General features: G+C 42.2%; 3 protein-coding genes across 12 annotated transcripts in view; 2 read left to right on the top strand and 1 right to left on the bottom strand.

Moving 5' to 3' along the window:
* LOC133524583 (titin) overlaps positions 1-6,679 on the top strand; it is a 108,330-nt gene extending 101,651 nt beyond the window's left edge. For 3 of the 6 annotated variants that reach the window (XM_061860665.1, XM_061860666.1, XM_061860664.1), the window contains 5 exons: positions 1,041-1,133; positions 1,293-1,386; positions 2,063-2,201; positions 5,125-5,276; positions 6,316-6,679. In XM_061860665.1, the coding sequence (XP_061716649.1) occupies positions 1,041-1,133; positions 1,293-1,386; positions 2,063-2,201; positions 5,125-5,276; positions 6,316-6,439 (602 nt within the window). In that variant the 3' untranslated portion in view covers positions 6,440-6,679. Of the gene's footprint in view, positions 1-1,040; positions 1,134-1,292; positions 1,387-1,555; positions 1,588-2,062; positions 2,202-5,124; positions 5,277-6,315 lie in introns of those variants that run through there. The other 3 variants (XM_061860668.1, XM_061860667.1, XM_061860669.1) reach the window with 3 other exon arrangements.
* A 709-nt stretch (positions 6,680-7,388) lies between these two features.
* On the bottom strand, positions 7,389-10,904 carry LOC133524604 (E3 ubiquitin-protein ligase MARCHF2-like). Of its 5 annotated transcripts, none has more exons than XM_061860726.1 (7): positions 10,696-10,904; positions 10,396-10,506; positions 10,227-10,311; positions 9,889-10,028; positions 9,241-9,473; positions 8,496-8,716; positions 7,389-8,058 (listed from the first exon to the last, which is right to left on the bottom strand). In XM_061860726.1, the coding sequence occupies exons 1-7, from the start codon at positions 10,795-10,797 to the stop codon at positions 7,808-7,810; spliced, it is 1,143 nt and encodes a 380-aa protein (XP_061716710.1). In that variant the 5' UTR covers positions 10,798-10,904; the 3' UTR covers positions 7,389-7,807. The 5 variants fall into 5 exon arrangements, with proteins under 5 accessions (XP_061716710.1, XP_061716707.1, XP_061716708.1 ...); XM_061860723.1 differs by having other exon boundaries at positions 10,609-10,903; XM_061860724.1 differs by having other exon boundaries at positions 8,505-8,716; positions 10,609-10,903.
* Positions 10,905-11,055: 151 nt separating this feature from the next.
* LOC133524614 (eukaryotic translation initiation factor 6) lies at positions 11,056-12,531 on the top strand. The gene has a single exon (XM_061860750.1). It carries the CDS (start codon positions 11,298-11,300, stop codon positions 12,033-12,035), a length of 738 nt encoding a protein of 245 aa, XP_061716734.1. The 5' UTR covers positions 11,056-11,297; the 3' UTR covers positions 12,036-12,531.
* Positions 12,532-13,913: the final 1,382 nt, after the last annotated feature.

Below are 13,913 nucleotides of genomic sequence, written 5' to 3'. Positions count from 1 at the left end.
CCAGCAGAACGGCACCCACAACGGCGACGTTGCTTACACGAACGGGCACGGGCTCGATGAAGAAACCACAGAGCACAGCAGTGTAGTGACTCGCGTAATGCGCGGCCCGGTCGGACAGACCGCCACTGTGACCGCTGGCGCGCGCACCCGCCACGACCCGCGCGGGCACGCGCCGCACGCCAGCGCCGCTGACAGCCTCAAGAACTCCCTCGACAAGATCCCGCGCCACCCGCGGCGGGACAGCCGCGCGCAGGTACGGCCGGCCCCTGTACAGCCCCAGTCCTCGCTCGCCCCTTCGCCCCGCCCGCCCGTCATCAAGTCGCCCCTCTCCCCGAGCCCGCGCGAGTTTTCGAGCGAGTCCGCCGCGAGCCGCGACTCCAGTCCGGGCCTCAGCCAGCTCAGTCGCTCGGGCTCGTGGCAGCATATCGCTGAACGACGCAGCCCCGCGTCGCCGCGACGCGTGGTCGCGCGTGCTAAATCCATGCACCTACTCGCCGTGCCCAAGATGTTCGAAGGCGGCATCCAGCCCGAAGTTCTGCCCGATAAGAAGCGAACGGTGGAGGCGTACTTCTCCGGGCAAGCGAGCTCGACGGCCGTGGGCGCGCGCGCTAAGGTCCGCGCGCGACAGAGCCAGAGTTACGGGCTGGGCCGCAGCCGCACCATGCCCAGCGTGACGGAGCTGCAGTTCCTGGATGAGAGCAACGCCGACGACGCGTTCGAAGACCTGGTGTCGGCGCTGGCGTAGTCACACATTCCACTAGACTAGGCGGGAGAAGCGAGACGCGCGTGAGTCGTGTGTGTGTGGGCTGCCTGTCGCTTGTGTCCCCGCATGCCCCCGCACCGTGACCGTCGATGTACATATACATACTCGCAAAATCCGTAACATGTCGACCGATACCATTTCACCGTTTCCAATAACCGTGTTAATTTGACTAATAGCTTAAGTATCGTATTGTTTTGGCTGTTATTGTGTTGGAGATGCCCTTAGATTTAGCCGAGATATCGGTTGACTTGACTCTAATCTTGTTTTCCGTTTTCAGAGGAAGAGGAAGTAACGACTGAGACATCGAGCGTGCGGAGGAACTCCTCAGAGAAAACCGTTAGCAGTAGCACCACCACTAAAACTTCTAAAGGTCTGTTATATCTTTTTTACTGTAGATAGTGTATGTATATGATTAGATACGTCATAACTCACATCCCAACCTGGCTTAGCCTTAGCCTTAGCCAGGCACCTAAGTGCAGGTGTGCTGCATGATAATTTTGATAATAATCTGTCCGTTCTGGTGTTCCAGTGATCGAGAGCATGACGCGGCCGGCTCCCAAGCCAGTGTCGCCGTTCGCCAAGTTCCGACAGCTTGAGAAGCAAAACTCTACCACCAGTCCCAAGTAAGCATCACTCTCTTAACCCCCTCATGTTAGAAATCCCCTCGCAATTGGCTACAACTGCCGCAATAGGCGCCTAAAACACATGATCTTAACGTAGATATAAAAGTATATTTCATGTATTATTTATAGTAGTTTGGCTTAATAAAACTATATTTTATTTATTTTTTAGCAACCATATCTGTGGATACGGATAAGGAATAGGTACACGTAAATATTAAATTAATGATATGCATTTATAACGCGTTATAGTAGCTTCATTATAATATTTATAATCACTCGCTAAGGCTGAGTGCACACGGATTGTTTAACACTTGTACAGTTGACAAAATAACATAAGTAAACAAAGGTTTCAATCACTTACATTATATTTAGCCTTTGTCTGCTCAGAAGGCGAATTATTGTCTAGTATATTGGGTCATGTAGACAAAGTAAAGCATAAGTTTCTTTGTATAACATGTCTAACTAAATTATAACCTCAAAAAGAATATTTTTATAGGTTATAATTTCACCAGACAGAAAGCAGACATATAAAGCAACATGTTTATCACACAATAATCGGGACAACAATACGCATATCAACTGTACTTAACCAAACCATTAGTTAGTCCATCCTAACGTACACGCGTCGTAAATAACGGCACAGCAGGGCTCCAGACTAACGTTGCGTCCGTTGTAGCTCGCCCAAGTCACCGCAGAGCCCGGGCTCTCCGTCGCAGCCCCTCTTCAAGTTCACCGACCCCGCGCTGCAAGCCAGCGCTGTCACTATTAAAGAACGGTTGCTGCAGTGGTGTCGGGACAAGACTCGGGACTACGAGGTACACGCCGGTTCCTGGCAACTGGGGGTTATAAGCGCTCTGGTTGTTTAGGAGGACCCCCCGCACACCCCACTTTTACACAAGCGAATGTATATAGCTGTAACGTAAACACAAATATAGTCGAAATAGATATTTAGATAATCATTTCACCTGAAATTTAGAACACCACTGTACTAAAACACCATTTTTATCACAATGACTCGTAGAAAACCACAATTTGATTCACTCGCAGTACTCGCACTTACAAATGATTAGTATTGTTTCATGGCTTTCACTTTTTAAACATAGTTAGTCGACAACTCCATGTCGTACCTAAGTACATCCTTTTTTAAACGCGCTAACAAACACTCGCTGCAAGCGAATATGTAGTGTGCTCTCTGTCACACTTACCTACGGTGAGTAGGTACTGGTGCAAATTACAATTCAGAAAATTTAAAACAACTGCATGCCATATAAATACTAGCACAATCACTAAAGCAAAACATAAATTCAGTACGAGCTCTAAGAACTCGTGGGAAAGCTGAAAATATGTTTTTGTAATAAGTGGTTAAAACTGGCATTACGAACGGGACGCTACGTCTGTAAAGTACAATTCGAACCAACAACAGTTTTTCTACATGATCTGACAACATCATTTTGTAGTCTTGCGATAATGCACCAAGCTACATACCAGTCCAGTCGGTGATATGCAGTGGGGGGTGGGGGGTCGAGAGCCGCCGGTAGCTAGAGCATGTCCCGCGCACGCGATAACTCGCCACGTCACAGCACGCACTCACACTTGGGGTTGCCAGTTGTCAAAATAAGCAAAATTTACTGTTACAAAGTATTGCCTGAAATAACCCACAGTCCTGCAAGAGCGAGACTTCCACCTAGTTCCGCTTTTTTGGGATCGTGAGTACTCGCAGCATCAACACACTATTAACTGACAACTATGTGCGTTTCCACCGGATATTTGGATGTCCTTGTTAAAAACCAATAGAATCACTTCATTTAGGCACCTATCCTCGCTCGGCGTGAAGTGATTCTGTTGATTCTTAACAAACACATCCATCGCTACGCATTCTCGCACATCGCTGGTTAAAACTCAACCTAACTTAACAAAGATATAAGGTTCACAAAGTGTTCGCAAAGTGTTGCCCTTGGTATTCGATTTTAAAATCTGACCACACCGAAGCTGCTGCCGCGCATACTGTTGGTGATACTTTGACAATACATGTTTAAACGATTTTTTTTAATAATATTAGGCAATTGGCAACCCTAAAGATAAGCTTTCCGTCGCTTTATATGGCTAGTATTTTCTTATTTTATCCATGTATCACGGTATTTACTTAATTGTATATATACTTATTCATTCATCCGTAGGGACTGACTACTTCTGAGCGTTTTAACCTAGTAACAAACCAACACCAATTAAAATATTCATGTAACGGATATTTAGTAAATAAGTGTTACGTTTTCTCAAATAATTTGTTTTCTCTAATCAAATGAAAATAACAGCTTGAGCCTGATTCGATGAGTGTGAAAATATGTCTTTTCTAATAAATCTTTCGTTGCGTATCATTAATTTTTACTGTTACATATCGACTGTAACATGAGTGAGGGCCCAAGTTATAGTTGTGCCGTTCACGAGAACGTTCTCCATTTACTAATAACACACTTCTCTTCATACAAAAGGGACGACATTCTCGAGAACGGCCCGAGGTTCCAACGAGAGTCCGATTTAAATTGAATAACTTACTGTTTTGATTTTATTTTGACACGATCTTAAAAATCAGTCGCACTGGACGGTGCATTCGATATGAAGTAAACGTCCTGCCTCAAAGTGCGGCAATCATCAAGACGGTCGTCAAGGTCGTATCAAAACCATTTCAAACCACCACCAGTAACAAATTGTTAAATTAGAATCGACCTCAGGGTGAAATAATGAATTGTCTGTTTTGATTTTATGACAGACACTTTTTAAGCAGTCAAATTAAAAGCATGTGCGCAAAGAGTGTAAGTACTGTTGCTGTGCAAAACTGTGCATGGTGTGTTATTTTAGAAATACGATTCTCTTAACATACTTAGGCCTATGGGTCGGAACTAATTTCAGTTTTGTTAATTTCAAAGGAAAATTTTATAGCAACAATTTCACCTGAACCTTGCGATTCCATACGACCAATTTCTTCTATCGTCTATGACATAAAGAACCACTCGAGACGACAGACACCGTCAATACCATAGCGTGACTTAGAACATCCGCCTTCGCAAATCGCTACTGTGTGGCTACCACCAGTTCGGCACTGACATAAACGCTATCGGGAACGTAACTTACTTTCTATGCATCTCGCTCGTACTCGCATATAAGTGCGAGCGAGACGTATGGAAAGTAAATTACGTTCTCGATAGCGTATATGTCAGTATTGACACCGTCAGTGACTCATGGTACGGGTTCTGATTTAACCTCGTAGAACACAGGTTAATTTTTGTTCTTCTGAATTTGGAACGTTCTTTATTATAATATATATATAAAAGTTCAAAACTATTTACTACTTGTACAAGTACGCAGGGACTTACGAGGGGGTGTATTCTACAATCTTATATTATTTACCCTACCAAAAATATGTTAACGCACAGCCCCATTTATCGTTAAATTCGTTGTGAACAAAAATACCTCGTTCAAAAAATCGCACCTATAAGCAAAGACGTGATAACATGATATAATTCTAAGACCCCTGAGAACAACCAAATAGATCTGCTATCTCAGCGACCACTTGTCTCCTGCTAATTTCCACGACCGCTTGGACCTCGGTCGGTCAAAGCTTATAAAGAGCCCCCCCCCCACACTCGCGTGGTCCGAGCGTCGGCGTCTAGTCAGCGCTATGGAAAATGCAAGTGTGAGATGGCCCTTGCTAACAGATGCTAATCGCAATGTTTTGCGCAGAATGTGAAGCTGGAGAACTTCTCGACGAGCTGGGCGGACGGGCTGGCGTTCTGCGCGCTCGTTCACCACTTCCTTCCCGACGCGTTCGACTACTCCAAGCTTACGCCGGAAAAGCGTCGCCACAACTTCACGCTCGCCTTCAAAGTCGCCGAGTAAGTAGCTTATTTATCCCCTGACGTAAGGAACACATCTCCGATAAGGCTCATAGCGAATGACAGCGAATGCAAACTTCTTTGACTGATCTTCCTCTCTTCTCTACGTCCCTCCTTTCGCTCGATCTGCAAGACTGCGTTGTGCAAGATACTTAGTCGAAAACCACGCAATACCCAGAGCCAATCTTCGCAACACGGTACTGACCGATGACTCATTGACAGTCCGTCAATCGTCAGCACTGACCAGTCATCACTTCAAAACATGCGCAGTATTTCAGGGCTTGATGTCACCGCCAACACATATACTACGTTGTACACTCAAGACCAATTGAAACGTGTAATTTTATATAGAAATTGCCTAACAAATTCGTGTGGTCTTGGGCATAGTCACCGCACGTGTCCACCCACTCAATACGCAGCGCATCCGCGTCGTAAACGTCTATTTTAGACCGCAAGCGTATCATTTATAACTTGTAAATATCAATCTTGAAACTGATTTGAATTTTACGACCTGACGAATCCGGGAAGGCCAGTTTTGGTTTACAGTAAAGTTCTTATTTACATTAACTCCGCTTGTCCGTTCTAAATAAACTAGTATTGACAGCATTTATCTTGAATGTGTAATTGTAATATTTTTAATTAGGAAATAGAACTTATAGGTTAGGCTTTGGCTCTGCCTTTAATATAAACTCTTAGATTTCTTTTATCCGAGTAAATGGGTCCTACCTACCATCTTTACAGATCAGTGATATCCCTTGCGACTAGATTATGAGCACTACAAAGCTTTCAAGACTTTTAGGCATAAATTAGGCATCGTCGTCATCATCTTCCTGGCGTTATCCCGGTTTTTTGCCACGGCTCATGTCATGGGATTTTGAGGTGCGTTTGGAAACTAATCCAAAAAATTGGCATAGTCACTAGTTTTTTACGAAAGCGACTGCCATATATTCTGACATCCCAGCCCCGAGGGAAACAAGTTATTAGACATGACTTGAGAATTCGAACATGTAAATAACGATGTTTTTTCTTTCGTTTCCAGTGAGAAGGCGGGCATCTACCCGCTGCTGGACGTGGATGACATGGTCGCTATGCGCAAGCCGGACTGGAAGTGCGTCTTCACGTACGTGCAGTCCATCCACCGCCGCTTCAAGGATGAGCGCTGACCGGCGCATACGCACGCTGTATGGTTGGCCACACTTACGTAGATAGAATTAGAGTCGAAATTCGCAGGATCAAAGATAATTGGAGGGATAGTCGTGACAGTAACGTCAATTCAATGATTACAGAATGGATAATTCTTGTCACGTCTATTGATTTAATTGTCTGTGGTTTAATAACAGATTTTTTTTTATATTTCTTCACTTGAGAGTTATATTAAACTACATTATTAGGTAGGTATGCAAAAAAAATGGAAGGTTTGTCGATGGACAAGACATAACTTTGCACAATTTCTGAATTTAATTATTAATGTTTATGTGCAGGTGAAGAAATATAGAAATAGTGATGCGAGTATTATCGATAAAATTAACAACTGTGGCCAAAAATATAGCGTGTTACATTTAAGTAGTCGAACACTAAAGTCACAAAAGTATATTTTTTTTTGTATAATCGAAGTGTATATTTAGAGTCCAAAGAGCGTATGTTGTTATCGATTTGTTTGTGTTAATGTTTGTCAAATGTTTATTAAGTCCGCCCAGCTCGTTGTATCTCCAGCGCCGTCTCGACAGTCCTATTTATTGTAATCTCAAGATGTATGTGATTTTTTATATTAGCTCGTAAGCTTGACTAACCGGTATGAGTACCGACTTCGTAGGTTAGTCCGTAGATTTTTATACATTTGATTTTCACCTTTGCGATTGGACCCCTGATTGCAAGGATCGCTTTTACTTATTTATCTACATAAGGAAGTAGTATCCTCGCGCCCCTCAGGCGTTCATTTCAACGTCAATCCATTAACTTACTACTTGTATTCATTCATTATCATTTCAACTTGACTTATTAATAACCGCGGCTTCAATAATCGCCTACTGATTTTATCAAATTGATCATATTATATTATAATAATTTATAAGTTAATTTATATTGATATGAAATAAAATATTATTAACAAAATTGTTCGTATTATTTTTATTCTGTAGTTATGCATACATCATCATATCTTGTACTGAAGTGACGGCTCAGCACTATCATTGAGAAAATGCCACAAAACGCGATCGTAGAAACTATGAAGTAGACAAATTTCGCTGACATGTCGATTACTTTAAATATGACTGAGTGTTTTGCTGCAATTTTTCAACAATCCACGCCCAAACAAATTATAATTATAAGTAGGTACTGCGTACAAGAAAATCGAACCGCTTGTTATGTTGTTAAGTTTATTTTTTATTTCGCTATGTTTTGTTAATTTTTTTATCCATCGATATCGATAAATATTCAAAAATATTACCCGTCACTATTTGTGATAAAATTGTTAGGGGGTTGGTAGGACTATGTTTAAAGGTTATCATAACACCGAATTTTTAGAGGATCTTTCAGGGGTCTGGCAAAGCAAAGGGCATAGCGACCATAAATGGATCAGCGACATTAGTGCTCCTGTCAATCGTCGGCGGATCATCGGTGCGCGCAAGCAGCCTCTCGTCTTCGTCCGTCAGCGTTTCGTCGGGTACGTCGTCGGCCAGCAACACTCGCACGTGGAGAGTGCTGTCCCGCCAAGCTTGCCAGGACATCTGGTGCTCCTGGATCTTGAGAAGGATCCACGTTGTTAGGAGACCGTTTAGGGCACCTATGAAAAACGCTAGTTCAAAATTAGATTGTTGTGATATTCGCAATTGTATACATAGAGTTCGGAAAACTGTTTGATTATCGAGAAAGCGAGAGCATGTACACTGCGGTGGGACACCTTACTTATACCTGACGCTATTCGTGATGCTTATGTATTTATGACAGTAGCATTACTTTGAAAATTGCAAACTGTAATATATGTCACACTAAACAAAAAGTAGCCAAGCCACATGAGCGGCGCCGAGCCATTCAGAAATCAGAAGAATGCGCGTGTTCAACAAATTCAAACAGATGCCGCCGCGACCCGGAAATCCTAAGAGTTATAGCGACATCTGCGAATGCTTAAGATGATGCTAGTTTGATTTCAGTCTATGGAAGCCTTGGTCACTTTTCCTTTCGTATGTGACATCTATTTTAATTTCTAGGTGTTACCAATACCAATGATACCGATGAGCAGCGACGAGAACAGGTTCGCAGCCAGAGCAGCAGGGCCGCCGGCCCTGGCGCCGGCCTGCAGCGCCCGGTCCGCCGCGTGCAGGGCGCGCGCCGTGCCGAACACGCTCGCGGCGCCGAGCGCCACCCCGCGCCACGCGTCGGCGGCCAGCGCTCGCCCTCGCCCAGATCGCGCCCATTCGATTAGAGAACGCATCCAGGACCATCTGAATCAATATGCATGGTTAAAGGCTGAGCCTTAAAAAATCGCATGCCATTTAATGCACCGTTTGCATCAGCAAATGCCATGCGATTTTAAATAATTCCTGGCTAAGTCGAAGCTAGGAATTCAATCGTTCGCATGCGATTGTTGGTGACGTTTTGACGGCACGTCAATTAAATGCTTACAAGCCAAAAAGAGTTTGAGAGAGTTTGGAGGATAATGGACACCCCTTTCTAGGGACTAGGGGCTAGATGAGATAGTGATGATGGAGTTGGACTTTCTTCGAATTTTGATTTTCGCAATAACCCGGACCCAAACCTGGAGGTCCTATAAAACACGATAATGACCGTAAAATATAAAGACAGCAAAAGCCTGATGATCCCGCCTGCCCATGTTTTAAATTAATTCCCTGTTTAATTGTCTATTTTTCATATATCTTACCTACCGAGTACTAGGCTAAAGTTGGGTACCTATATAAAGTTACATGTTATAATACTTCTTGAAAAAAAAAGCTAAGATATTTGTTACTTGTGACTCCTGGTGACCACGTAATGGTGCCGGCAGAGCTCGCAGTAGCTGGTGGCCGCCTGCAGCAGCCAGCGCTCGAGGCAGGAACGGTGGACGGCGGCGATGGTGCCACGGCAGCCGCACGGGCGCTCCAGACGCTCCGCGGATGCCCCGCCAAAGCAAATGCGACAGATGTTCTCTGAAGCTAGGCTGCCCGCTACGCTGCTCACTTCTTTTGGCGCTGACTGCGAAGCCTACGGATTATTTAGATTGATGTTTTAATTAATGATTAATGTCTTAACTTAAGGTTGATGAGATAAAAAAAGAAATTTAATTTCAACTTTTAAATGCCTACCTACATTTAAGTATTATATTCTTTCATAAAATCTTGCATACTTGTATGTAGCATAAAATTCGTGATTTTCATAATTTCCCTCCCCGTTCCATTGCTGGGAGTCAGTTAGCAGAGATAAGTATATTGCAGGGGCGTAACTATACCTACGGTGGGGCAAAGCGAACAAAATGTCATCGGATTAGTGCTCTAATTTGACCGAGAGGCCGTGAGACCGCCGTTCGACGAATTTGTTACAGGCCTCAGTTGGTATAGTGACGTCATTGGTAGTTTTGGCTACCAAGTAACATCCACGTCAATGAATTTTATCTGGTTACCTGTTTAGCAAGCAGTAGAGCGCAGACAGAGCCGAGTATAGAACGCGAGCGCGCCGCGCCGGGCGGCGAGAGAGCCCCGGATGCCGTTAAAGAGTCCGCCACCACGCGTATGCGCTCTCTAGCTTCTTCTGTATCTGACACTGTTTAATGAAATTGACATTATTGGTCTGGAAATGCAACAACAAAACCTTCACACAGAACCAAACCCAGTTTGATGCTCTAAACATTTCTAAACCATTGTGCCAGCTTCTCTCCGGTCATGCATCAGATTTGATTGACTCCTAAGATTTTGGGCTATTACAAGTCATTAAATACCTACGCCAATATTAAGTAGGTACCTGGTGTGCCCATACCGGCTATGTAACGGCATGTGATATCGGTCTGCTGCGCTGAGCTGCGCAGCTCCCGATCAGCGTGAGGGTTCTGAAAAGTAGTAACGGTCGTCAAAGTCATCATGATTAAAACTGCTAGAGTATTGTTATACTAAGTTGGTAGATAGTTACTTACGGGAATTATCGAAGAACAACTTGAGGCAGACATGCTTACAGTGACGCCGCTTTCAGAATGCGCAGGACGCCAGAACATCAACAGAGTCCTCCCTTCGCCTACATGACATTCCTGTAGCAGAAGTTAAACGACCACTTTTAAATAAGGCGCTGCCTTCCTAGGGGAGTACCAATAAAGGAAGACCAATAAAAATTGCCAGGAGTAAAAACTTACTCTTAAAATATTACCGTAACTACAAGTTCTATGAAAATGAAAATTGGTGTGTTGAAGTGCCTGCTGTATCCGCGGCTGATACGTTACATGTGATAACAGTGCTTGTCTCAGACTTTGGACATTGTTGTATGAAAATGTAGTAACATCATTGGAGTCGACTAAACAATCCAATGTTGCAAATCTTCGCATCTTACATTATGACTATGAATTTCTGTAACTGATTGATTTTAAAAACATTTTTGTAGCTATAAAACACGCATGGTGGCCGACAAATGATGACAGTTTATTGTGACAATGTCAAATATAATTATTTTGAATTTTTTATGTAACCCATTGGTTTAGCAAATAAAATAGATTTTTAAGAATGAGATGTAAACGAAACATATTTGAATAATTGATATTAATATCTGAATTATGTAATTATTTAGCATAAAAAGTATTTTAATACCCAAAACATTTTTAAGTTTATAGATATTGTGTAGAGTTGTTTTCGAACGTATCCAAGTTTGCTATAAGCAGTTGATAAGCAGCCTCTCTCTGCAGAGCTCTGCATAATCTGTGGATTCTACTGTCAAAGTGACGTGTGCGCTTCAACGAGTGTTTTTCTCATTTCCCTCCCCACGTGAAGATATAAAATCATTGTGAAATAAATTGAAATTCAAACTTAATCGCGCATCTGAACAGCAATCATGGCGGTCCGTGTACAATTCGAGAATAACAATGAAGTGGGGGTGTTTAGTAAATTGACAAATTCCTATTGCCTCGTTGCTATTGGAGGATCAGAAAATTTCTACAGCGTGTTCGAAGCCGAGCTCGCAGAAACCATTCCTGTGGTGCATGTCAGTATCGCGGGGTGCCGCATCATCGGCCGCATGACCGTAGCCAACAAGAACGGACTTCTGGTGCCAGCGGCGACCACCGACACAGAGTTGCAACATATACGCAATAGTCTACCCGACACAGTCAAGGTGCAGCGTGTAGAGGAGCGCCTCAGCGCGCTCGGGAACGTCATCGCGTGCAACGACTATGTAGCGCTCGTTCACCCCGACCTGGACCGCGACACAGAGGAAATTCTCGCAGACACGCTAAACGTAGAAGTGTTTCGGCAGTCTGTAGCCGGTAACGTTTTGGTTGGTTCATACGCCGCGCTCAGTAATCGCGGAGGCTTAGTTCACCCTAAAACTACTATACAAGATCAGGATGAGCTGTCATCTCTCCTTCAAGTCCCATTAGTTGCAGGCACAGTGAACCGAGGTAGTGATGTGGTAGCAGCAGGGTTGGTGGTGAACGATTGGTGTGCGTTTTGTGGCATGGACACGACGTCGACAGAGATCTCGGTGATTGAAAGTGTGTTCAAACTGAATGATGCCAAGCCTACAGCCATCACCTCCACAATGCGTGCCTCACTTATCGACAGCATGTCCTAGAACTTGCAAGAAATGCAAACAACTATGAGGTTCACTTGTCATTCATAAATAGCATCAGTTCTGTTGTGTATTGTGAAAAGAAGATGCTTAGATAGTGTTCAATATAATAAACCTAAAATGTAAACATTGTACATTTGAGGTATATCCTCAAATAATTATATTTTATTTAGCAAGAAAAGGTAATACCAGGTGTAAAAATATGATTCATAATTTATGAATATAAGAAATCTTGACCTTCAAGGTAAATAAACAAGTAAAAAAACACTTTTTGTTTACATTTTTATAACTTCTAATTAAAGTAAAGTAATATTATGACAATTGATACCACATAGTTGTGCTACCCCAGTTTTGCAGATGATCTTATGTGATATGTTTATTCAATTTTGATAAGTTGTGCACCTTTAAAATTACACAACTGATTGTGCAATCATGCACTGGCAATGTCCCTTAATTTACCTATGTGTATACATAAGTAATAAATTTTAAACCTTTATTAGTAATTGTTTCATTTTCGTCACATCTGTTTTAACAACATGATAGACACTTAGGGTGCAATCACAGGTCATTCACCTGACATTGTTGTCAGATGGTGAAATGTGATTATTTTGGTATTAGTCAACTTCAGTAAGGGTCTGCATCACAAAGTCTGATATATCTAATAAAACTTCCTGCAACATTTAGCACTTTATCTACTAGTTAAGCTTATTTGAAGATTGTGAAATGCCAACAATGACTTTATTCATCAGATAAGTGGCAGGTAGCTTATTCAGCAAGGTCGAAACCGGTTTATTTTTAAATCCCGAAATAGCCCAATATTTTTAATTATTTTATACTCTTTATGTCGGACTGGATCATGTATTTAGGCAACAACTTCGTATTATTAGATAGTCCCATTAAAAATGAAATAATAAACCAAAGAATGAAAAAGAATGTAATAATACCAGTATTTTTTGTATGAAGAAAAAACCGGTTTCAAGCCTTGTTATTAAGGTCTACTTGGATTTTGTGAAACAGGTCCTTAGCACTTTATCTACCAGTTAAGCTTATTTGAAGATTGTGGAACACCAACAATGACTTCATTCGTCAGATAAGTGGCAAGTAGACTATTCAGGACTTTACTTGGACATTGTGAAACAGATCCTAAATCAACTTTCTTTAATGAGATGCAACTTTATACAATTGGTACAGTCACGTCTGAAAATATTGGTATGAAAAATGTACAACAACAATGTATGTGCAGAGCTCAACGTGGGGCGGGAGGGGGTTAGGGTTGGCAACGTTGCATATAACTCCTCTGGAGTTGCAGGCGTACATAGGCTACGGATACTGCTTACCATCCGTCGGGCCGTATGCTTGTTTGCCACCGACGTTCTATAAAAAAATGTGCCAAAATATGTATACACTACCTTAATATATGGGCAATAAAGTCGTGTATACATATTTTTGGCACTTGTCGTATCGATATTTTCAGACGTGACTGTACAAGTGCAAAATAATGTTCCCGTTTTATGGATTTCATAATTGTGCCTTAATAATTTGAACCATAATTCTTTTGGAGGTGCATTTTTGTTTGCTGTTAAGCATATTATGCAATTTTAATATTTCATTGAAACTTTTAGAATTATGTAATTTTTTTATTTACATATTTATCATATGGTTTTAATATTGTGTAATGAAATGAGTAATATAGATAGCCAAAGTTGAATAGACATTTAATACCAGGGCAAGTGTTTATGTAGTTGTTTGTGTTGTTTCTGTATTTACAAACAACTACATAAGCAGCAGCTATTGGCTGCTAATACTACCCTACTAATATCCTAAACATACTGTTTGTGGTTAGGTTAATTAGTTGTTTGTAAACACACATGACTCATTAGG

Source organism: Cydia pomonella, chromosome 13 (genome assembly GCF_033807575.1).
Source record: "Cydia pomonella isolate Wapato2018A chromosome 13, ilCydPomo1, whole genome shotgun sequence".
Classification (NCBI taxonomy): Eukaryota; Metazoa; Arthropoda; class Insecta; order Lepidoptera; family Tortricidae; genus Cydia; species Cydia pomonella.
The sequence above is the reverse complement of the archived record's forward strand: the minus strand, read 5'-3'. Positions and strand labels throughout refer to the sequence as shown.

Bases quoted from the DNA above. Each gene is read 5' to 3' on its own strand.
- LOC133524604 (XM_061860723.1), bottom strand. From the start codon at position 10,797: ATGCGAAGATTTGCAACATTGGATTGTTTAGTCGACTCCAATGATGTT. The intron at 10,507-10,608 runs GTAAGTTTTTAC...CTTCTGCTACAG, and splicing joins GTTACGGTAATATTTTAAGA to GAATGTCATGTAGGCGAAGG. The intron at 10,312-10,395 runs GTAAGTAACTAT...ACTACTTTTCAG, and splicing joins GTTGTTCTTCGATAATTCCC to AACCCTCACGCTGATCGGGA.
- LOC133524614 (XM_061860750.1), top strand. From the start codon at position 11,298: ATGGCGGTCCGTGTACAATTCGAGAATAACAATGAAGTGGGGGTGTTT.